Source organism: Aplidium turbinatum, chromosome 8 (genome assembly GCF_918807975.1).
Source record: "Aplidium turbinatum chromosome 8, kaAplTurb1.1, whole genome shotgun sequence".
Classification (NCBI taxonomy): domain Eukaryota; kingdom Metazoa; phylum Chordata; class Ascidiacea; order Aplousobranchia; family Polyclinidae; genus Aplidium; species Aplidium turbinatum.
Genome location: NC_137479.1, coordinates 18015415 through 18038931, shown reverse-complemented (window position 1 = coordinate 18038931; position 23517 = coordinate 18015415). Strand labels below are relative to the sequence as shown.

Sequence of the window (23517 nt, the reverse complement as noted above, 5' to 3'; positions counted from 1 at the left end):
CAACCTTCTCCAGTGCACGCCAAGAACTAGCATGAAACAAATAGGGCTCCATTTCAGACTTTCACAGTATTTTGATTTTTTTTCGCCAATTTCAATGCTTTCTGTTTAAATCATAGGAATTATTGTATTGCAGATTCCGAAACGCAAATATTTGGGAAAAATTATTCATTAAAATGATTCTACAAGACAATTTTTTTTTATAACGGATCTTTTTCTGCAGGTGAAATCAAGGAGTTGGAGTCTGAGCGCATGAATAGTCTCAATTTGTTTTCATCTTCACAAAGTTTGCAGGCTGACTTAAAGGTCAAGCAAGTTGAGGTGGAGGAGTTGAAAATTAAGTTGAAAAAGCAGGAGGTCTGGATTCAAGAACAGACTGAAGATTTCGAAAAGAAAAGGCGATCTCTGGAGGAGAAAATTCCGAAAGTCGATTTGAAGGAACAACTCGATGAATTACAAGAAGAAGTTGATGTGTTACAATTGGAAAAAAGACGAAAAATAAAAGAACTTTCTAAATTGCAAGAATCCTTGGCAAAGCACGAAGAAGATTTCCAGGTACTTACCCGCCAGTCAGTGGAGATGCAAATGCAGTTGGAAAGCTTAACCAATGAAGCGGCAACATTGACTTCAACCATCAATGAACAGAAGTTGGAGATTGCTGACAAGCAGAAGGACATTGAAAAGTTGTTAGATGAAAATTCGTCCCTTGAACAACGGTTAAAATTGCAAAGTGAACAGTTAGACGAGGCACAAGTGGAAGTTCAGGACAGCAAAGTTGTGGTTGACACTCTGAGAGCGAAAATTTCTGATTTTGAGACAGTTTTAACTGATGACAAAGCTGAGCAAGTGAAGTTACTTGAAAACCAGCAACATCTTTCAGACGTGGAGAAAAATTTCGTACTTCTCTATCACAACTTTTCCCAATTAACAGAAAAATATGAACGTCTTCAAGAAAGTACCACTGCTCTTTCAATGCCACGTCATGAAGAAGATGCTGAGGAGACATGTAAAGATAACAAGGAACAAGAAGAACCACCAGAACTTGCACACCCGATTGAGACATCAGAACGAGGTCTTGAAGAAAGTGAAGACATGTTGTCTGAATGCGATAACAATGTGAACACAACTGATGTACAAAACACAAGTTCCAAAACAGCAGTTGATGAGCGCATTGAAAATATTCAAAGTCAACTTGAAAAGGCTCAAGTCGCTTTTGCTGAGGTTGCTGCTGAAAAAGAAAGTTTGCTTGCTGAAAACGATAAGCTCAACATCGAATTAGAAAGCCAAATGAAAAGTTTAGAAGAATCGTCAAGCAGTGGTGAGAGGTCCTGTGAAGTTTGTGAATGCATGGATGCGAAATTCAAACAAGCTGTAGAGAAACAGAGAATCTTGAAAGAAGAGCTAGCACTAGTAATCTCCCAGTTAGATGAAAAAACGAAAGCTATTCAAATACTTGAAGAAAATTGCTCCAAACTCGAGATTGAGATATCAAAACTTCAAAATACCAAAACTGAAGCAAACTCCAGTCTCGACTTGGAAGAAATGGCACAAATTTCCGTTCAATTGGCCGAATTGAAAGTAAGGTTTTGTTTTATTTATAACAAAAGTTTGCATCACATTTTATTCCATAAAATTATGTTGAAATATTCTATAGAACCGTTAGGTGCACATAAAGAACTTCAAATGCTCAAGTTAACATTTTTTTGTCAAGCGCACTTAACGTACTTCACTTTTTTAGTGCAGCCGCTTTCTGAATTGTGTTGTATTTATGCTACATCAACCTTGTTTATGATAATCTGCCCCAATAGGAGCCTTTTACAATCATAGCTGCAGCCTAGCCTATCTATTCAATGTAGGCTACTGTCACAATCAAGGTGCAATGCCTTGCGATGGCTTGCTTTGTATCTTCAACGAATGTGCTATTTTCATTATGGAATTCTGGTGCGTTGTGTTATTATCGGTTATGACCTGAAGTAACCTCTGATTGAGAAATTTGTATTATGTAACGTATTTCTAGAATCATCTGTAAGCATGCAAATCTAGAAGGTTCTGTTGTTTTTCATGATTTCTGAGCGTCGTTTGTCATGACGTCATAAGGTTGTTTATCAGTAAATGTCCGATTGCGAAATCGTTATTATGTAAGAATCTTCTTGCGAACGTGACCTTCTAGAGACTTCTGTTGTTTACCTTTTAAATGCTACGTGACCGAGCGATGGTTCTTTATGATGTAACCTTCTCGAAGTTACTGGACTGAACAGCCAACTATAAATAGTGGTGTAGTTTGTGTAATGTTAATTCTGAGATTCTGAGATTATTATTATGGTGATTGTTACGAGTTGATTATGAGAGTTGTGCTATGAGTTGTGAATGGGTAGTTGATGCAGAAATTAGAGTTATTTGAGAAGCCGTTCGTTAAAGTTCTTCAAGAAGTCAGATTATCATTTCACTAGTAGAATTATTCGACATTTAATTGACTTCTTTTCGGTTGACCCATTAAACTACGTCATTGAATCTTTCCAAGTCTTTTTCCTGGTAAGAGATAGAAAGAAATCGTGACAGCTACATAGAATACGTATTACGTAACCTCATACTTCTTCTAATATCTAACTTTACCGAATAACATAAAGCCATATACTGCTAGTTATATCTGGGTACAGGTATTTTGATGATTTAAGGCAAAGACCTTTTAGCGTATTATTTTTAGGCCAACCATTCAAGACAACAAGAAGAAAATGAAGAGTTAGGCAAAAAATTGAAAGCGAAATGTGATAAAATATTAATGCTCGAAGCTGAATGTCAGCAAACTAACGAGGAAAAGTCTGACTGCAAACATGAGGTGGGTTCAATCCTAGTAAAATACTTTTTTGTATACTTTCAAGTTTTCCGAAAAGTTATTAATTGGCGTAATAATTTAAAAGTTTGCATTAGTTATTATGGTCATATTTTCAGCTATTAAGTGCTAAATTTGCATTAAAATATTTTTAGTTGCACAATTTCCTTTCATTCTTTACCATAACCTTGCATTAAACCTTTAAAAAATAATTTATTACATGGTTAGTTTGATTAGAAACAAAAGCAGGTTTACCCACAATTTTGGATAGTTTTGCTCACCAGAAGAACGGTCATGCATTAGAATGAATGCCTGGTAAAGAGTGTTAATTTTTAAATATGTAAATATCGTTGGGAATATCACGGCCACTCAGTTCCCTTTCATAGATATCACGACTGCGCCAAGAGTTTGCTGACGATGGAATGACAAAAGAAAGAGAACTTGAAAAACAGTGCAAGCTATTGGCTGAAAAAGAGGAAAAGGTTTACTTGTTTTGTTTTTTCTTTAGGACTGTTTGAAGTTTCATCCATGAGTTACAGTGCATCACATCTGTATAATTACTTTTTGCTGGATAAAATATTGATCGTTCAATTGCGTTTGTGTCTGCTATGAACTGTAAGCTGTACAAGACAGTGTACATACTCAGTAACTTAGGATACACCGCAGATTCAGACCCTTGAAGAGTTGGTTAGTGATGGGAAGAGCCGAATAGAGGAATTTGACGCCGATCTAGCAAAAGCGATTGAAGATTCAAAGGCCGAAATTGCTCATCAAACTCAGCAGGTTTTTACCAACATTTTTGATTAAATCGATTTAACGCAAATCTCATCACAACGATTTGTAAACCCTGCCCCTCATACATGTTACACAATTACTTTTTTTAACTGACTACAAATCGCAAGGTTGATCTTCAAACTCTCCTGTATTCTAATGTTTAATAAGATCAATTTTAGTTTACTTGCTTGAATTACCTAGTTGAGTTAATTTTGTATTTGCCTTAGATTTTTCTGTGTGACTCGCAACACACTTAAATTGCAGAATACAAAGATGTACCAAGAAGCGCTGCAAGAAGCAACCTATTCGGCGTCATGTCTACAAAAGCGCATTGATGAGGCTGAAAGCTCGTTGGCTTCTTACCAGGACAAAATAAAACATGGCGAAGAAAAAATTAAGCTTTTGGAGAAATCCGCAGAAAGAGTGAGTTCTTTTAGAATTTTCAAGACTGAAATAGGACTGTTCTTTATGTTTATAGTTTCTCATTGCCTTGACGCTGTGACTTTGTTGCCAATTGAATCTCGTGCTGTGTAAGGTTGAATGGCGTGTGTGTTGGATGGCTGCGTAACCTGTCTCCTGCCAAACAATGCTTTGTCAGTTATTTGCTCTATGTCGTTCTTTTACTTTGCTCAAACTTCTTCTCGTTTAACTTCATCAAATATCGTAATCTCTCCCTTTCGGTGCTTTCCTCTCAATATCACATCGCAGAAATTCTCTTAATGGTGTTGCACTTAGCCAAATGAAACCCTTGAATTATAAGGTGATAGTCTGCGACTTGTAACCACTTTTTATTTTAGTCGCAAGACATTCGTCTTGTTGAAACATGCAATCAATTAAAAGAGGAATTACAAGCCGCTTTGAGCAAAGTTCAGTCTCTCGACATTGAACTAGAAAAACTCAAGAAAGAAAATAGAGAATATGTTACAACACAGGCAAGTAGTCCATTTGTAAAACATACAAACGCTGATCCTTATTACGTCACTAACTTATTTACTAGATAAATGATTGTAAAGGAAGATTTTTGATCATTTTTATACTGCACAAATCATTTGCAAAAATACATGTTGCCGCACACTTCTGACCAGCATCTACTTTTGTTTCTTTATGCATGTTGTTATTAACAAACACTTCATAGCGATAGCGGTGTAACTAGATTGCCAAATATATTTTCAGGAATCCAAACATGAGGAGCTGAGTTTGTGGAGGGATCGAGCAGAGGTAAGGCAGTCAAGTGGCTTGTATGTGTCATAACGATACAGCGTTACAATGAACGACGCAATGAACTGTGTTGTAATGACAACTACATTTTCACCTCATTTTGTTCATTTTTATAGAATAGACAAGAACGCATTCTTGAACTAGAAGACTTGGTCAGGGAAGATGAAGAAGAAAGTAAAGTGTTGAATGAAAAAATCAGCAAGTTGGAAAAAGATCTCGAAACAAAGGTTCGTGCATTTTGTCTGGTACTCTTCTCTTTGAACATATTTATTTTTGCAAACCCTGTGTGATAACAATGTAAGATCTAAATTTGTGGTTGTATGTATTTTACATGAACTATATGTACTGTATGTATGTGGAGTTCAGTTCAGCTGGCCTTAACCCTAAGAAGGTCCGTAGGCATTTCTCTAAATTCCGTCATTTTTTAGTCTGCAGACGTAGAATCAATATAAATAAATAACGGATTTTGCTGTTTGACAAGTCACTATATATTGGGAATCTATAATTAATTTCTTTTCTAGCCTCATGATTCTCAGTCGAATGAATCCAATGAAAAGTTGAAAGAGAAGCTGAAGGTTTATTCTCAGCACATCAGGTCGTTCCAGGCGGCGATTAAGAAACTCCAGCAAGAAAATCGTGACTTTTCATCTTCAATGGCAAGCTTGGTTTTTTATTGTATTCAAATGTTTGTATTTTGTGTTTTCATTGCAACCTCGACTTTATATCATACCAAATCGCGTTCTGTTGGTTTAAAGGTTTTATTTGTCGTGACATTCGAAGGTTGGACGCTCTGAATTCACTTCTATTAAAGGTAGCAAAAGTTATTATACGTCATCAATCTATTTTTAGGAATCAAAGCAGAAAGAATTAGATCTTTGGATGGAGCGTTCAAAGGTTAGTTGTTTGTGGAACTTAATTTTATGAAACTGGAACTTTGACTGTTGTTGTTTTTTATAATATTGAAGTTTTCTACCGAGGAAATCCAAGTAATTGCAGTTTTTTTTATTCTCGTGTAGGCGATATGAACCTGAAATTTTGGTTCATACATTTATAACAAACCAGCGTCTTACCCAGTGATCAGCTGTGTTGCAACGACTACAATATATTATCTCTTTTTTCTATTATAAAGAATAGACAAGAACGCATCCTTGAACTGGAAGAATTGGTCAGGGAAGATGAAGAAGAAAGTAAAGTGTTGAACGAAAAAATCAACAAATTAGAAAACGCTGCTCAAGAAAAGGTGATCGTGAGTGCATTGATCGCTAAGTTTTCACGATTTTGAAGGTTGAACAATTTCCTCAGTATACTTGGAAAGCTTTGAATTCCGTTAGATTTTTTTGTGTATTTAAATTTGATACACTCACTTACAACTAGAAAATCCACATTTGTAATTTTGTGTTTTCAGTCTGAAAATGATCTTCTCGGCGGAACTTACGATTCATCAAAAGATACTTTTCCAGTCGGCCAGAACAAGCTCCAGTGTCTAGAAGCTGACTTAGAAAGGATGAGACAAGAAAATAAACAACTTCTGGCAGCAGAGGTAAGCGTTTGGAAAATGCGTTGCTTTGCTTCATAAATGAAAGGTGCTTGAAAGTCGTCTTTCAAAAGTTGTGGCAGTAACTCATCCGTAACATTTGTTGCAAGTGCTGAAACCGCAGTTTATAATTAACTGCTGTTAAGAATTATTCTTACCAAATATTTTCAGCAATCCAAAAAAGAAGAGTTGACTTTGTGGATGGAACGAGCAGAGGTAAGGTAGTTGAAATTGTTTTCGTCCCGGATTGATTTATCGTGATTGCCTTTATGTTGGTTGCATTGTGGCGAGGTGTTTGAAGAGCTAGAACAAAGCAGTTCTGTTCTTTCAAGTGTTTCTGCTCTTCTCTTCTCAGTTCTGTTCTTTCAAGTTATTTGTGTAATACAGGAGCCCTAAAACTACGGCTGGCGGGCCAGATCCGGCTAGAAAAGGTTCGTCCGCTCGGCCCGTTGAGCTGTATCAAGAATGTGATTATCATATATACTTTTATATAGCCAACACTGAATAACAGTGCTATCAAAAGTTAACGCCATGTGAAGTGTTACTATTTAATTTACCGTTTCCTGTCCTTATTTTCTGTTAAAGGTTTGAAAATAACTATTTCTGCAAAGATTAAGTGTGTGGGGAGAGAAGTTTGTGATAAAATAAGGAGTGTATTATCACAACCCCTTCATTTGCAACGACCGAACGTGTCAAAGTGTTGCATACAGCTGAATAAACCACACTCACTCTGTTGAATTACCATGACAGGCCGCAGACTCTTGAACTAAGCTGTTATCCTGTTTGAGAGCATTGTTTCTCACAGTCACCTGACCCGTCCTCAAAAGCGTTTGGTTGCCTTTGGCATAACTAAACGACTTGCAAGTACTGTCACTAATTACATTTTTACCTTTTCTTTGTTCTGTTTTATAGAATAGACAAGAACGCATCCTGGAATTGGAAAACTTGGTCAGGGAAGATGAAGAAGAAAGTAAAGTGTTGAATGAAAAAATCAGCAAGTTAGAAAAGGATCTCGAGAAAAAGGTTTTCATACTTTTGCGTTTGCAAAAACTGTCAGCAACAAATACATGACATAAAAATGACGAAACACAGCGTAATACGTTCTTTTCTAGTTAAACTGTGCGAACCTCTTTGGGTTTGTATACCTATTCTTGGGACATTTTCGAATGCGTAAAGTAGTATAGTTATAACGAAAATATGCGACTTGTATTCGTTAGCATGGCGCAGTATAGAAGCCATTTTTTCAATGCTGAGGTTTGACAAGGCTGCATTAATGGTGGTGGGAATGCACAATTGCACACGTTTTGAATACTTCAGTTTGATCTTATTATGCAGATATCTTTTCTTGAAGCTGCAATGTGTATGAGCGTTTCAAAAACAACTTTGGGCCCAATTGTCGAGCTGGGGATTTATGAAAGTCTAAAATCTACAAGGATTTGTGGAAAAAGTTGAAGAGTTTCTGCTGTATAAGGACTGACTTTTTAACACATTGTACGTGGTATACAAACACTCATCATATGCTAGGAATCTAACTTTAATTTCTTTTCTAGCCTCATGATTCTCAGTCGAATGAATCCAATGAAAAGTTGAAGGAGAAGCTGAAGGTTTATTGCCAGCACATCAGGTCGTTCCAGGCGGCGATTAAGAAACTCCAGCAAGAAAATCGTGACCTGTCATCTTCAATGGCAAGCTTTCTATTTTATTGTATTCAAATGTTTGCGGTCATCGTGCTGTTGTCCCTGTTCTTGCATACTGTATTGCCATGACTTTAATCTTCGCCTAGTACTGAGCAACTTGTTACTGTGGCGGCATGTTGCAGGTCAGGACTGGTAACCTAGTTCCGAATGTTGAAGGTTTGTTCAAGTTTTTCGTTGCTCAAACCATTTGTACATGTCCTCGCTAAACTTCGTTATCGTTTCGCCAAATTATTCACTTTTAAATTTTGAATGGAAAATGGTGTGAAACATTTTGCGCAAGACAATTTTTGAAATTAACTGATTCCGCGGAGTGGATTGAATCCTTATGGCAGCAGAAAGCATATCGCGGGCCTGCTTTTTTGCTATCACGGTGGAATAAACTGCATTATTATCTCTATAAAAAAAAACTGTTGCAAAAATGAAGATTTTATACTGAATGCTGTAGTATTATGTATTTAATGTCTTAATGCTGTGACGCATTCAATGTCTTAATGCTGTTTTCCAAAAATTATAGTCAGCTAGCATTAAACGTTTGTTAAATAGACAAAACACAAAACTATGTTATTGACAAACCTGATCACAATGATGACGTTTTTCGTCTCACGCGCATCCGTCCAATGTTGTTGTTTAACACCTTACACAAAATTTGCTACCCAGGCATTTGTCTGTTGTGGCAATTTCTTAAAATGTCACCACGTTTGTGCTTAACCTGTCTTTTATTTTTTTAGGAATCAAAGCAAAATGAGTTAGACCTTTGGATGGAGCGTTCGAAGGTTGGCTGTTTGTTCATCTCCGTTTCTAATGCTTGACATTCGAATACCTCTGTTAGTTTATTTTGCATTTAGAGCAGGGGTTCTTAACCTGGGGTTCGCAACCCCCAGGGGTTCACAAGGAAATTTGTGGGGATACTTGGATGGCAGTTAAGTTTTCATGTGTTGCTATTGTTTAATATCCTATACTAGAAAAAAAAATGTCTGTTGATTGAAAATATTACGTACGTTTTGCCTAAATTTTGTTGCGACGATACAGTGTGTAACGATTTGCCCACTGATTTCTCGTCGTGGTGCAATCCTTGTGGTGTTGTTCTGTTACTGTTGCAATACCATTAAATTTTGTTAGTTATTAACTGTTAGTCAATATTCTTACTACCGTACTTAATAATGAAGTCTTAATTCAAACAAGGGACCATTAATTTGGTGTCAGCTTGTTGGGGGTGCGGATTGATTGTTTTACGACTCAGGGGGTACTTAACGGAAAAAAGGTTAAGAACCCCTGAGTTAGAGCAATATACGGTACATTGATCTTAACAGCCCTTCACAATGTTCTTGTGTAAACGATATGAAAGTAAATCAAAGTTTAGTTTCAAACACTTTGCCAAGTTCCAGAAGCTTCAGCTCCTACGCAGTGGATTACTTTTTGTAATGCCTGCAACTTTGCTAACATATCTTTACCATTTTATAGAATAGACAAGAACGCATTCTTGAACTCGAAGATTTGGTCAGGGAAGATGAAGAAGAAAGCAAAATATTGAACGAAAAAATCAACAAATTAGAAAAAGACCATAAACAGAAGGTTTGTTACTCATCCAAAGAAGTAAGCTAAGGTGTTTCTTTACTAAACAACTAGTATTGTTTTTTTATGACACCTTATTGAAATACAGGGTAAAGCTATGGGAGAAGACGAAAGCAAAGAAAAAGTGGCAGAACTGGAAGAGTCTTTAAATTCTACTCGTCAAGATTATGAGAAAAAGTGCGTTAAGTAACGTTGACCAACGTTTGGGTTTGATTTTTAATCAAAGCGGCTGTTGTGGTTGGTTTTCATTTTACAAGTTTTTGAAGCTGATCAGTGCAGTTTGACGTTAGGTTCAAGCTAAGTTCAGTAAAAAAGATGTTTGTTATTTTCATGTTAGAATTTCTTCGCTCCAAGAACAACTGAAGGCAAACGAAGGACGAATGTACAGGTTGAAGGAACAGCTGAGAATACAAGTTGCTCAACACAATGACAGCAGTAAGTGTGCAACTAACGTGCATCATGCGTAGACAATAGACAATCTAATGTACACAGACGTAAACTGCTGGTTTTGGTATTGCGCTCGGAAACCTACCCTGGAAGTGTAATAGGTTTTCACACCGGGCCTGGACAAAATTATCAAATTGTTTCATGTTCTTTCAACTGTTAGAAAATTTCTTTTCAAAAATCGTGCTTCGTCATGGTGTGCTTGCTTGTTCTGCTGCGTTATAAGTGACATTGCTAAATGGCCATTTTTTTTTCAGTTTCCCAATTCTCCACGGATGCCGCACCTCGCTCAAGCTCTACAGGACGATATGGAGGTTTCGTTGAAAAGACAAAATTTGAACTCCAAGAGTTAGAAATGATTAAAATTCAACAAAAAAACAAATATTTGGAAAAGGAATTGGCCAAGTACATGGACATCGAAGATAAAAGAAAGTGAGAGCATGTTTAAACGTTATTTGAACTTGATTCACTAGTCATTGAATTCCAAAAAGAACATGTTTTCTGTAGCGCACTTATCCTAGTGCCAAGTTTAGCTGTGGTGGTTTTTTGTCGTATCCAGGCATACGCACGGTGGTTGAAGATTAGAATTAATTGAACAGAAGGCAAGGAAGCCAATCTTTGTGTCCACCTTCAGAAATGTCTTTAAGTGTCCTGCCAAAGACACAGCCGCATGCTCGTGTGGTGTCGAACCGGCGCCCTTTCGAGTACGGTACCAGGGCCTGAAAACGTCAAAAAAGTGTGATGATGGTGATAAAAAAGAATTGACTCATGATTTATTCTATTTAGCTTTTTGTTTATCACAGTTGTCACGTTTTTCAGGACTGAAAACCAGATGCTGTTAGATAAATACAACAAGTTGAAGCATTATCTACAGGGCTCGAGAGACAAAAGTAGCCGGGCCGCCCTGATGGAAAAATCTCAAAATGTGCAACCTCCGACTGCAGGTGAGGTTTTTGCTTTTGAATTTGAAGTACAAATTGTGTCTGTTAAAAGAAGACTTCCACTTGAACCGTTAAATTTCAAGATGTTTATGAATTGCGTTTGTCGTGCTAGTAAGAATGATTTAAAAAGAGTTTTAGACAAACAAGAAACCTTAAACTTTCCATACACCACATCTGTTTTCTTCCGTTCTGTTATGGCCAATGTTCTTGTAACCACTGTGATAACCTTTAACATTTAACCTTTCAGATAAAGTGCAGCAGCAAGAGACCAGCAATGAAGAACCTGATGCTATTGACACTTGTAAAACGCAATAACCAGGCGCTTTTCGATCTTGATAGATCCAGCCATACGTTGTTTCAGCGTCGTAGTTAATGATCTAGCTGTGTGTTGGCCAGTTGATGTTCAATCAACAGCGTCGCCTGTCAAGTAGCCATTGAATTATCTTCTTTACACCGTATTGTATTTTTGTTATATTTTTCGTCATTGTTGTGTTTGGGATACACTGCCGATATGCGATGCACAAGCACGCCATTGAAGATAGAGGTAGGGGTGCGCAAACATTTTATAAACTTTAAAACGTGCATGTTTCAACAGTTGTTTAATCTATGGAAATTGACCTGCTGATGGCACTGCCACTATTGTATTTTTTACTTCAGCTTTTATAAAAATAATATGCTTCTCTCGATCATCGCTTGTTTCTACACAACAACATCTGGTGGTTATTGGCTTGTCTGCCTTGATTTGGCAATGTAAACAACTTTCGTGTTAATTGTTTTGTATTTTACTATCTCACAATTTTTTTTGTCTAAACATTAGCTTTTGAAGTTCTTTGCCACAAAAGAACGAAAAAATGTTGATTGGGGGATATCTTTCGATTTTGTTTACAGAATACGTCTTCGGTAATTACAATTGCTCACTATTCTTTTCCCCGCTATTATCATTTGGTGGCGCAATATCACGACCGCATACCAACAAATTTCAGGACTTAACTGTTTTGAAATGAATTTCTCACTTTCCCAATTGTTTTAAACAATTTTTTTAGAGAAAATTGTAATGTTGATTTCTTTGGGAGTAAAACATCCTTCCGTATGGTAACAGATGCGTATTCAGAGCTTTGCGTATTCAGAGCGATGCGTTACCAAAGCTTTGCCAACTTTGTTTTCATTAGCGCTAGCCTTTAGAGAAAACTTGTGCCTTTTACAGCAAATTGAAAAAGATCTTTGGTGACAGTGACTCAGCTCAATATTTGTAATTAACATTTGCTATCTCCAGGTAGTCATAACTTGTAGCAGTTGAAAAAGCTCTACTTAGCATTTTATAACAATTTTTTCTACACATTGCGTTAATCGCATGTTGACAACCACTAAGCTTTAAAATCGTCTTTTTGTGATTTCGTTTTTATGTATTAAATGGTTACTTGTCGGTCAAGCCTTTTCAGTGCATGTCTATTTCCTTCTTCTAGAGTTTGACTTATCGAACCATGAAGTCCTTCTATTAACATTAATTCTATAATATGTAGGCTGCTTCCAGCACACATGTAGTAATAGACCTGCCCTAAACAATTCTTGTAGTACAATACCTACTTATTATTAATTGTTTTGAAGGTCTTGTCTGCAAGGAAATCCTTCATTTGTTGACGTAGTTAAAATATAGAAATTGCAGCATTGAGACATTCTCGGTCCTTTTTATACTTCACTTACATTCTTTCTTTTCTGCTTATTTGCATTATTACTTTTCTTGTTTTTTGATTCATGTGTGTAGTGCAAACGTTTTTTGTTATGGAAATGGTGAAATATAATGCCATCTTCTGGCAAATGTCGTTTTGAGAAAGCAAAACTGGAGTCAATTTATCGGTTGATCTACATCGATTGTTTTCATTTGGTTTTGAATGTAGTAGCTATTTGAAAGTGAAGCATGCGTTTCACAGCCACAGCTAATCAAGCTGCGATAGTCAGAAAGTATATTTTGATCCGCAAAAAACAGAAATGGAGACAAATGTGGTAGTAGTAGTAGTAGTCCAGTTCTAATCCGGTGATGTTACAGAGGGAGGCCGTATCCATCTCGTGCCGCAATCGCCTTCACACCCTGCCTCCACATCAACCTGTCCAATGCATCCTCTCTTGCCAAGCCGACCTTGCTGCTTGCCTTTTTAACGTTTTTTTTTTGGAGTTTCCCACGACCATCCACTCGCAACTTCGGTGCTCTTCTTAAAACATGCCCATACCACCTCACTCCATTCGCCTTCGCCAACATTCAACTCAAGAAAGATCATAAGTTCTTCACATCACACTTTGCCCTCACCATCGCTCTGTTCTTATAATCGCCAACTCGTTTTCCCGTAGGCCTAACCACCATGTCTCATTTCCTTGCAGCATTGCAGATGTCACGCTTCTAGCATATTAATATTCATCAGTGACGATCGGTGAGGGAAAGCAGTGCTTACCTTAGCAAAAACTATGCAAAATATAATGACTGAATTCTAGGTTTAACTTATTATTTTTATCACGTCTATTTTAACTTGAAAATTACTGTATTCGTGACTAGAATTACTCGTAACGCTTGAGTTGTCTAAGTCTTCACCAAACCGCATGTCTTGCCTATAAATGCCAATTGACTCAAACGCTTCTGTCAGAAACAATCACTGAGGCTCTAGGTAAGCAACTATCAAACTTGCTTTCCCAGATTCAAAAATGTCAAAAAACGCCTTCGTTTTAACCAATCCTCACCCGTTTTGCAAAACGTCACCAGCTGCTTAGCCAATCAGATGTGTTATGGTTATGGTAGGTTAGTTGTGCTTTCCCAGTGACGTCAATGCTTACATTCGCTAGAGCGACTAGACTAACTCGTCAAAATGGTATCTCGTCACGGTACACGCACAGCATCATAATGCCAAGCTTGTTGCTGTTTTTTGATGTCTCCTCGCCATGTACTTCAGCCTACTGTACTAGCTTTCATAGTCATGCCTTTGCCCTTTTTACAGCGTTGATATAACGTTACTTCGCCAATGAACGTTCAGGTGCGGATGCAATATTTAGTTTGTTAAGCTTCTATACGCAGGAGGCAAACTTATCCAGCTTTTTGTACAAATTGCTTGCGGTTGTAATGTTTACGCCTAAGTGTTAGTTTTTGTAGTGTAGGCTTAACTGAATATCTGAGAATGAACATTCATGACGAATTAAACATTTAGACAACTATTATTCCATGTCTAACACAGGATTTTGGTCCTGCAACGTTAAAATTAAGATTGTTCATGACTTCTAAACATTAAATGGATGTATGATCACGACATAGGCGAAGCACAATTTGACAGATTTTTGATTTGTTTTGGAAATGCTCTCAGAGCGCACCAAATTGGAAGTGTTTTTCAAAAATTTCTGGGGGAGACCCCCCGCTGGAAGTGTTGCCTTCGGCAACACGCCTTCGGGCTTCGCCCGACGGTTACGCCCTTCGTGCCTACTACCTTGCTGCAGCATATTTCCAAGTTGCTTTCCCAACGGTTTAAGCCACCGAACGTCACTGATATTCATTAAATATTATTCTTCTTTTCTACGACAATTTACCGCATAACAACTGTCAACACTCCCTGAATTTCACCCAACCAAACCTTACTCTTGCATTCACTGCCGCCACTGGTATTCAACCTATCTCATAGTCCTAGATGGCAAAAGGCATTCACCTATTTCATTATTCAGCTTTTCAACATTATCAACCATTCCTCAATCTTCTTGCATCTTTCACAACGAAAACAATCTCCGGGTCTGTGTCACCCTTTTCAAGTCTTCATCTTTGCGCATATTTTACGCAAGGATATAGAATAGCCTATAGGCTACAGAGTAGAATACGTACCGGTAGTTTATGCTTTGAACGCAATTGCCGTTTGTAGACTGCACCTAGCCTGACTGACTGAGTCTATTTCATTCAAATTCCTTTCATAAGTGGTGACCCAAGTTGGCTCAAGAAACTTGCCATACAGTAACCTCTATCCCGTTTTAGCCGGGATACGGTTAAGCATGCTGTGATTGGTCTGTTTACCTGAAAAGGGTGATCTTGTTTCTTAGTGTTAGAGATAAAGCTTGATGTGACGTGACAACACTATAGTTGGCAATTTCATGGTCAAAACGATCCTTGTTTTGTTGTTGAAGATTTGTGCGGTTAGGTTTTCGAGGTGAGGAAACGTAGCCTAAAGCTTACGGTGTTAGATTTTTTGAGCAAAGAGCAAATTTTTTAGGCTAGAAACAAAAATAGCCTACTTTTGAAACTCTGTAGGTATAACTAATCATTCCACACAAAAATTGGACGTATGACTGCCGCCGTTGGCAGTATAGGTTAGACTGACCTATTAAGATAACAAAAGTCCGTTCCGAAAGCTCAGTTGGTTAGCGCGTAACTTCGTGAACTAAGAAGCTTCAAGATCAAGTGGCGCTGGTTCGACTCTCGGGGTGTGTGCTTCAGCAACGCATTTTAAGGACTGCTCTCCATTCAGCGGCACTTTATGGATGGAATAATTCCCTGGCAACAACAATCGGAAACTTCGCTGTTTGGTTGGTTTTGAATTTTTATCCTCGGACTGACAAAGTAAAGCCTTGATTGATTATTCCTGGTAATTTCGCATATGGTAGCCTACTTGTAGAAGCTCTCGACACAGGGCCGGTTACCGAGATTGGCAGAGTGGAGTTTTCCGATTGTTGAAGTGTAATTGCCAGAAAATTATTCCATTCACTAGGTGCCGCTGAATGGAGAGTAGTCCTGAAATGCGTTGCTAAAGCGCACACCCCGAGAGTCGTGCTTGCGCTGCGTGATCTTGTAACGGGGCGGATCTATGCCAATATCGGTAATGGACCCTGTTAAAAACCTCTACAAATATGCGAAACTACCAGGAATAATCTATCAAGGCTTTGTCAGTCCGAGGATAAGCATTCCAAATCATTTTCTTGGCACTTTGCCGTGAAAACGAGACCACTCGAACGAATATGATGATATTTAAGCCTAGCCTATGTGTTTTTTCGACAATGCAAGTACGGTAATTGTTTTGACTTTAAAAACTTTTTGACAATATGTCGCGTCTTGCAAAGCTATGGCTTTTTCAAATAATTGTTTATGCTTATTGCGGGTTTTCTTTGGTACTGGACCGGCTCTGGTACCGGTAGCCTACGTAACTTGCGTGGAGCAAAACCGACTCGCATATTTTAAACTATTTTTGTCGAATTTAATACTCTGAGCTTGTTGGTTTTGAAATAGGTTGAGAAAGAGTGCGTAAAAATTTTAGAAAATTATTTTTACGTCCAACCCTGGCAATACGGGAAACAAAGTACGTAAAACCGTGCACTAACGGCCTGACCTTCTAGTGGAAGCTTCCGCTGGTTTTAAAATTATTTTACAGATTAGAAACTCTGTTTCATTATTCATAAGGCCTGTTTTGTCATAATTAATTTCTGTGAGTTAGTTCGCTGTTCTGTCGTTTGACAACGTTGGATGTGTGGATATTCCTGCAGAACTTTGACATTTTTTCTATATCAATGTTTTTACACTGTGGAATTCCCAGGAAGCCAATATAAAATACACATTCAGTTGCAGTTTCACCCAGTTTTGAAGCATAAACCAGAAAAAAATTGTGTGTGTTGTTGTTTGTAGCCTATTTGCTTAATTTTATTTTTGAAAATTGAATGAGGCTGTTGACCAGGCATTTAGTTGAATAACAGGATGCGTTCTACTGGTAAAAATTCATCCGATCAATTTCCTAGATAAATTTTTTTTGTCAAAAGGAGATGTGGAAGTGGTTTTGTTACAAAAATGCATTTGGCCTTCACTGCACAACCGTTAGCTCTAGTAGGCGTAGCCTACTCTCACTCAATTCTTTTTCAGTGTTGGTATTTATTAGCCTAGGTTTGAAAAAATGACTAATCTTACGCAAGAAGCTCTACATTTTGCTGTTAGGAGTTTAGTGGCTAGGCCTATACAAACTACCAGTAACAAATAACTATACTTCTAAAAACAGAATTTTATCAATGGATAGTTTTTCCATTGTTTTTATTGGAGCCAAATTGATGTGTTTTCTTGGGCATCCATTTTATTTTGTAAAAAGATCTTGAGCGCATGACCTCATGTTCAAGTGACATCGAAGCAATTGGAAGCAGCAAAACCACAATTAGGTATATACCAAATAAGCCACATTGAATTTGAATCAAGTTTGCAAAAAAGTATTTCTGAGCTGTATCGAACTACAGTTCCAAAAATAAATCTTCTGGAAAATTCTTTTGGCTAACATGTGGGCTGCATCAATATGGTTATCAAAACACAATGTGCCTGGCCTCAACATAAACAAGGCGGATGCAACCTATTTCGCACCCCCTTTTCGTACTCTGAAAAGATCAAGAGAAAAAAACAGAACAAAGCCGAAGTCGGACTTCGGAGTTGCCGCAAACATTTCACAGGTCTCGAAATTCGTTTTTTTTTTAAGGCGGACAAACGTGTCTGGTCTGAGCAGCTATCTCAAGGGATAAATTAAGTCTCACGGCGGACACACCAGTTTTAGCATCGATCATCATACTTAAGCACTTTGTAGATACATTTTTAACCCTCAACATTTAGGATGTAACCTATTTCGTCCCCTGAAAAGATCGAGAAAATTTTGAAATGTTTGTGGCAACTCCGATTAGCGACTTTAGCTCTGTTGTATTTTTTTTATTGATCACTTCAGGGGAGAAAATAGGTTGCACCCAAATTTTACAGGAGGGGTAATTGCCCCCCTTGGTTACGCCACTGATTTATACGTATACACAGAGGTGGGCAGTAGCGCGCTACTTTTGTAGCGGCGCTACTTTTTTGGTAAAAGTAGCGGTAGCGGCGCTACTTTTTAGTTGGAGTAGCGGCGCTATTTTTTCCAAAGTAGCGGTAGCGGGAGAGGCGCTACTTTTGTTCAGTCGCACTCCCGCTACCCGCTACTTTTTAAATTAAATTGAAAAAAATGCTTGTTTTTTTTGCAATACTGGCGTGGTCAAGCAGCTATATAATCGGCTTGGTTGCAAAGTTTCGGTCTTTTCTAGCTGACGTCAACTTCTTCGGCGAATATCTCCGTGTGATGAAGCCTATCTGTCAGGCTTTAGACATTTTCCAGGGCGAGTCCAAGGCATATTACGGAGTCTTGCTTCCAACAATCACAATTTGCGGGAAGAAGTTGACCGAGATCAGTGATCTTGTGACCTGTGAGGAGTTGAAAGTGAAAGTCCTTGAAGGGGTGAAGAAACGATTCAACAATTGCTTCAACAACATGAAATGCGTTATGGCATCATGTCTTCATCCCTCCTTCAAGACGTCGTGGCTACAATTTCTGCACTACGTTTCCACGGATGATGCTGACGCACTGCGAGAAAAAGTCAAGACAGATGTAATTCGACTGTTGCGGGAGACATCAAGCCAGGTTGATACCGAGAAGAGTGACACCAACATCAGTCATGACTCCGATGATGTATTTTTTGGAGTGTTTGCGCCATCCCGTGAAACGTCGGTGCAGAAGGAAGCAACAATTGTGGACTCCTTTCTTTCGGACATGAGCAAGTCTTTGAGCTTTTCGAATACCGAGTTAAAACATCTGTTCATTAAATACAACACCCACACTGCTTCCAGTGCTGCGGTGGAGAGACTTTTCTCTGTTGGAAAAGATGTGTTGGACTTAGTGATGTGCTGGACTTAGGGTCCAGAAAAGCGGGCAGGACTTGGTGACTCTCATTTTGAAATGCTCGTGTTTTTGAAAGTTGCGTAGCCTAACAATAAATTTTCCTTAGAATGTGTTTTCTATAACGACGTTAAAATGACAGCGTAAACGAATGATAACATTCGTTTTCAAGGTTATTTTTTTGTCACTAGGGACTTGAGTGTTTCCTAGTGTCATTTTAGACAAAAGTAGCGGAAGAAGTAGCGGTAGCGCGCGCTACTTTGGCCCGAGTATCGGTAGCGGGTAGCGCGTTACTTTTGTAAATTGGTAGCGGTAGCGCGCGCTACTTTAAAAGTAGCGGGTGCCCACCTCTGCGTATACATAGTAATTGAATCTTTTTGTTGTGTCTTAGAAGGATAAGCTAAATATTACTAGAAGTCACAATTTTGTGCAGCCTGTAGTCTGAATCATGACTGAAATTGAAAACCTTGGAAAGTTAATTCTGGAAGAACTCAAGTTAATAAGAAAAGATATGGTCGTGGAAGTAAGGAAGCTGAGGGAAGAACTCAAAAGTGCTTATTCCTTGGATAAAAATGTTTTGCATCAGCCACAAGATAATTTATTGCAAAATGAAGACAGCTTACAGAGTAAACCAATGTCTTCAAACAGAAGTGGGAATTCTATATCTATGATTTGCGAAAATCTTTCAAAAACAAATTATGGTATAACAGAACGACTTGCAGTTTCAAAAAAAAAACAAGGCTACTCGAATAAGGACAGAGAAGTAGATTCAACTGCTGCAAAAAAACTTAGAACATCCAATTGCAAAGTTAAAATGGAGAATCCAACAAATTTGATGTCGCTTGAAGTTGGAATAGATATGTCAGAATGCTTTAGTGGACTTGAAAAGCCTGATGACAATGTTTCAGGTTCTAACTTAAGTTTTTTCAACACTAGTAATGAGTTGGAAAATGACAATATTGGACAGTCACATAATGTTTCTGGTCTTGTGCCTAACCATATGGAAATCAGTGACATTTGCTCTATAGTGCCTGAGTATAGCACAAATAATTGCAACACTTTTGATATTCAAAACAGTGCTTGTGAGGATACTGGTGCTTCTCCAGAGATGATTTCTTGTCGAAGGCAAAGTATGCCTGTTTTACCAGTTGCTACTAATCATCAACCTCATGGTCTTTCTTTTGAAGAAAATTTTAAATGTCAGTATTGTAGAAAACCATTTCGCCATTTTTCAAGTTATGAATCTCACCTCAGGACTCACACCGGTGAGAAACCTTTTTCTTGTCCTATTTGTCACAAGCCATTTGCTCAGAAAGGTAATCTGAAGACACATCTGCTCATTCATGCTACTGAACGACCTCACGTTTGCAATATCTGCAATAGAAGCTTTGCTCAGAAAGGCAACCTCAAATCGCACTTGTTGCTTCATGAAAGAGAACCATTATTTCAATGTGAAACGTGCAAAAAGAGTTTCAAATCATCTATGCTATTATCTGCACATGCATCTGTTCACACGTGAATTATTGCTATCGCAAATGCCACTTTACTATAAGACATATATTATATGGTATACTGTAGATTTATATACTTTATTCATGCAGTTATAGACGCTCTTGGTTTACGTTGATTGAGCACTTTACTGGAGACGCCTTGCTGTTGCATTGCACTGCTTGCAGATTGAGCACTTTGGCAAGGTTGGCAAAAGTACCAATTTTGCGGCCTCTTTAGGGACCACAAATTGGAAAATCACGACATGGGGTTTATCGCTCCATGGTCAAACATAGACTACCTACTGCACTGATGAGGTTGTAAGGCCGAAACGGTTATGCTAACTGTCTGCAGTTATGGTGTATTATACTGACATGGAAAAGTTCTCCACTACCTAAAGCTTCATGTTCCAGTACATATATAACAATCATAAGGCACATACCAAAAAAATGAACAAGAATAGGTAGAGTTGTCAAATAGTCAATAAATAGGAAAATTTTGATCAAATACACTTGTTAAGTAAACTGTATGAGTTAATGTACAAGCCATAGGCTACTGTGCGTATTTCAGAGATAAAATCCACCAGTTGCAAATAAAGTGCTCAATGTAGCAAGCAGAGCCAAAAACATTTACAGCAAACACTGACAAAGAAAAGCTGTGCTCTACCGTACCCAAGGTTTTATGTTTGATAACAATCATTCATCAGAATTGCTACCAACTGATCGCTTTTAATCAGTTGGTAGCAATTCTATTTTTTTCTGCTTATTTTTGTTTTCTAGTTTTGTGCCTGCTGAATGATGACTGTTAGTGTTACCCTACATAAAATCTTAGACAGTGCAGTTGTTATGTGCTGTAAGTAATACAAATATTAAAATATTAGTATTATAATTGGGTATTTCTGGTTGAATTATAGATTCAATCAAATGTTAAAGTGTTCTGTTTCTGCATGTGTTAAAGACTGTCAAGGGGTTAGAAGTAGTTTGAAGCATCAGTGGCGTTCAATCAGTTTTAACTAGCTTGCTCAACAATGTTTTAACAGTTTCAAACATTACACCTCTTGAAACAAAATAAGATTACTGTATATGAGAAGAAAAAGTTCCTTTAGATATTTTAGGTTTTCACTCTTTTAGTAAAATAACAATAAAAATTCTTTTTCTTCTAAAATTAATTTACAGGTATTACTTATAGATAAAACTAATATACACAAGCCTAAAAACATTAGAATAATTTAACTCCTTCATGCATTTATTGATGTGCGACTGATAGCAACGGTTAACTCTTCTAATCCCTCGGAAAAACTCCACATGTGTTTAGCTTATATCAATATCCATTTTCAAACCTATTTTGCTGTCCGTAATATTTTGTACTATTCTTGCTGACATATTTTTCTAAGCATTACACTATAGTTATTATCATACTAAAAAAGCGTTTTATGAAATACTGATTGTGTTAGATGCAGCACATGCAATACTGTATTCAGTTGTGGTGTCAGTTTTTGTAACTATTTATGTTAAATAGAATCAATGATGATCAAGTGAGCTTCTTAGATGTCTGTTTATTGATTTTGCAATCATTTCCTCAAAATAAAATTTACTTGTTATCATGGTTCATCAAAACTTAATATTACATGGTGCGATTTGCTTGCTTCTTTTACTCCGAAAAACAAATGTGTTGCTAGTCATTTAATTCAAAAAATGATATATGGTTCTTTTAAAGCCATTGCTCAAGAGTCGTCGGCCGTTGGGCTTTGTTTGGTCTAGGTTCATTATACAACATTTTCAGAGCATTTTATTCCTTTTTTAAAGCAAAATCTTTTCCAAGACCATCTCTACTTAAATTGATCTTTAACTGATGCATGTTTGCTTGCCTCTTGTTTCTTCTGTCCATGGTTGGTTCACTTTTCCTATAACTCATCTGTTCGTTTAGTAAAATTTTTAAAGTTGATCCACCACTTTTTGACTCAGTTTGTATAATATAGAATAACATTTTGTGAAATCAAGAGTACACAAAATTATTGAACTGCTATTCAAAAAAGAATGTATCTTGTGATCCCTTAAATAATTACATGTGCATACCCTTCTCTTTAAACCACTGCTTTAAGGTATGCTCAGTTGCTCACCGAAAAACAATTGGTGTTTTTATGATCGCTTAATGAACAGTTTTGCTCAAACTTTTGAAAGTTTTGTATACCATACTGCTAACGTTATTTTTATATCTTTCTAGGTTAGGTGAATGATTTGTTTTCTGTTTTAGCAAACCTGTTTCAAAAAGTGCATTGCTTTAGTGTGTACATCATAGTTGGATTATGGATATGTTTCTGAGCTGTAACTGTAAAGGTAATACAGGCAACACTTCAATTGGGCAGTTGATTTTGGAAGAGATAAAGCATATTAAACAAGAAGTGAAAGAAGAAATTCGAAGATTAAGTGACAAATTTCAAGATTTTATAGATGCAAAAAAACTTTTGGAATCTCATGTACATAATTTGATGAACCAGCAAGCTGAACTCAAATCTCTTGAGACTAAACTTGAAATTAATCATAATGGACAGACATTTTCCAATTCTGTTTACAAGCTGATTCAGAGTGAGTATGCACAAAATAATAGAATTGAAGAAAATGGTCTTTCTGAAAACCTAGAAGATTTATCTGAATGTTTTGAAGATATTGAAGTTCCTAAATTATCAGTTTTACAGAAAACGTCATTTTCTGATTCTTCGGACGAGTCAGATAATGAGAGTGGCAGGTCTGAAGACCTCACAATGACTGGATCATCCAAGTCAGTTGATGCAAGTGATATGGAAATAAATCAATCTAAATCTTGTAACATTGAAGAGGAAAAACCATTCGGTCCAAGGACTAGAAAGTACCCAAGGAAGTATGAGAGTGCTCTTTCACCTGTCATTATGAATGACACGAAGGACAGCGATGTTGAAGTAGACAAAGAGTTTACACAAACTTTCGAAATCAACGGTGCTGAAACATCAGTTTTCAATAATGACTCCAAAGGTTGGTGTGAAGGTAGGGCATTACCCCAAAGTCATTATCAATGCAAGGTTTGTGGAAATCGTTTCAAAGAACACAATAATTGGAAAAAACATCTTTTATGTCACACCAAAGAAAAGCCTTTCAAGTGTCAATTGTGCCCGAAAAGCTATTCTCGAAATTATAATTTAACACTTCATACCGAAACTGTTCACAGCAGTCTTCCTGAAAATGTAGAGATTAAGTCAAACCGTCGACGAAGAAGGTCAGCGTTTGTTGTAAATATGTGTCCAGATAAGGTATTCAAAAGTGAAACTCCACCATCACCTTCATCACCAACATCTTGCTTACTGTCTGAAAAAGTA

General features: G+C 37.4%; 1 protein-coding gene across 1 annotated transcript in view; it reads left to right on the top strand.

The window, feature by feature from the left end:
- Window positions 1-12834, top strand: part of LOC145776111 (uncharacterized) — a 42120-nt gene extending 29286 nt beyond the window's left edge. The window contains exons 32-53 of the mRNA XM_082587515.1: window positions 221-1575; window positions 2702-2833; window positions 3214-3309; window positions 3494-3610; window positions 3866-4024; window positions 4399-4533; window positions 4775-4819; window positions 4936-5046; window positions 5341-5475; window positions 5669-5713; window positions 5949-6065; window positions 6225-6359; window positions 6525-6569; window positions 7266-7376; window positions 7904-8038; window positions 8779-8823; window positions 9512-9622; window positions 9711-9799; window positions 9960-10057; window positions 10324-10498; window positions 10886-11010; window positions 11255-12834. Of these exons, the coding sequence (XP_082443641.1) occupies window positions 221-1575; window positions 2702-2833; window positions 3214-3309; window positions 3494-3610; window positions 3866-4024; window positions 4399-4533; window positions 4775-4819; window positions 4936-5046; window positions 5341-5475; window positions 5669-5713; window positions 5949-6065; window positions 6225-6359; window positions 6525-6569; window positions 7266-7376; window positions 7904-8038; window positions 8779-8823; window positions 9512-9622; window positions 9711-9799; window positions 9960-10057; window positions 10324-10498; window positions 10886-11010; window positions 11255-11322 (3584 nt within the window). The 3' untranslated portion in view covers window positions 11323-12834. The remainder of the gene's footprint in view (window positions 1-220; window positions 1576-2701; window positions 2834-3213; window positions 3310-3493; window positions 3611-3865; window positions 4025-4398; window positions 4534-4774; window positions 4820-4935; window positions 5047-5340; window positions 5476-5668; window positions 5714-5948; window positions 6066-6224; window positions 6360-6524; window positions 6570-7265; window positions 7377-7903; window positions 8039-8778; window positions 8824-9511; window positions 9623-9710; window positions 9800-9959; window positions 10058-10323; window positions 10499-10885; window positions 11011-11254) is intronic.
- The last annotated feature ends 10683 nt before the right edge of the window (window positions 12835-23517 follow it).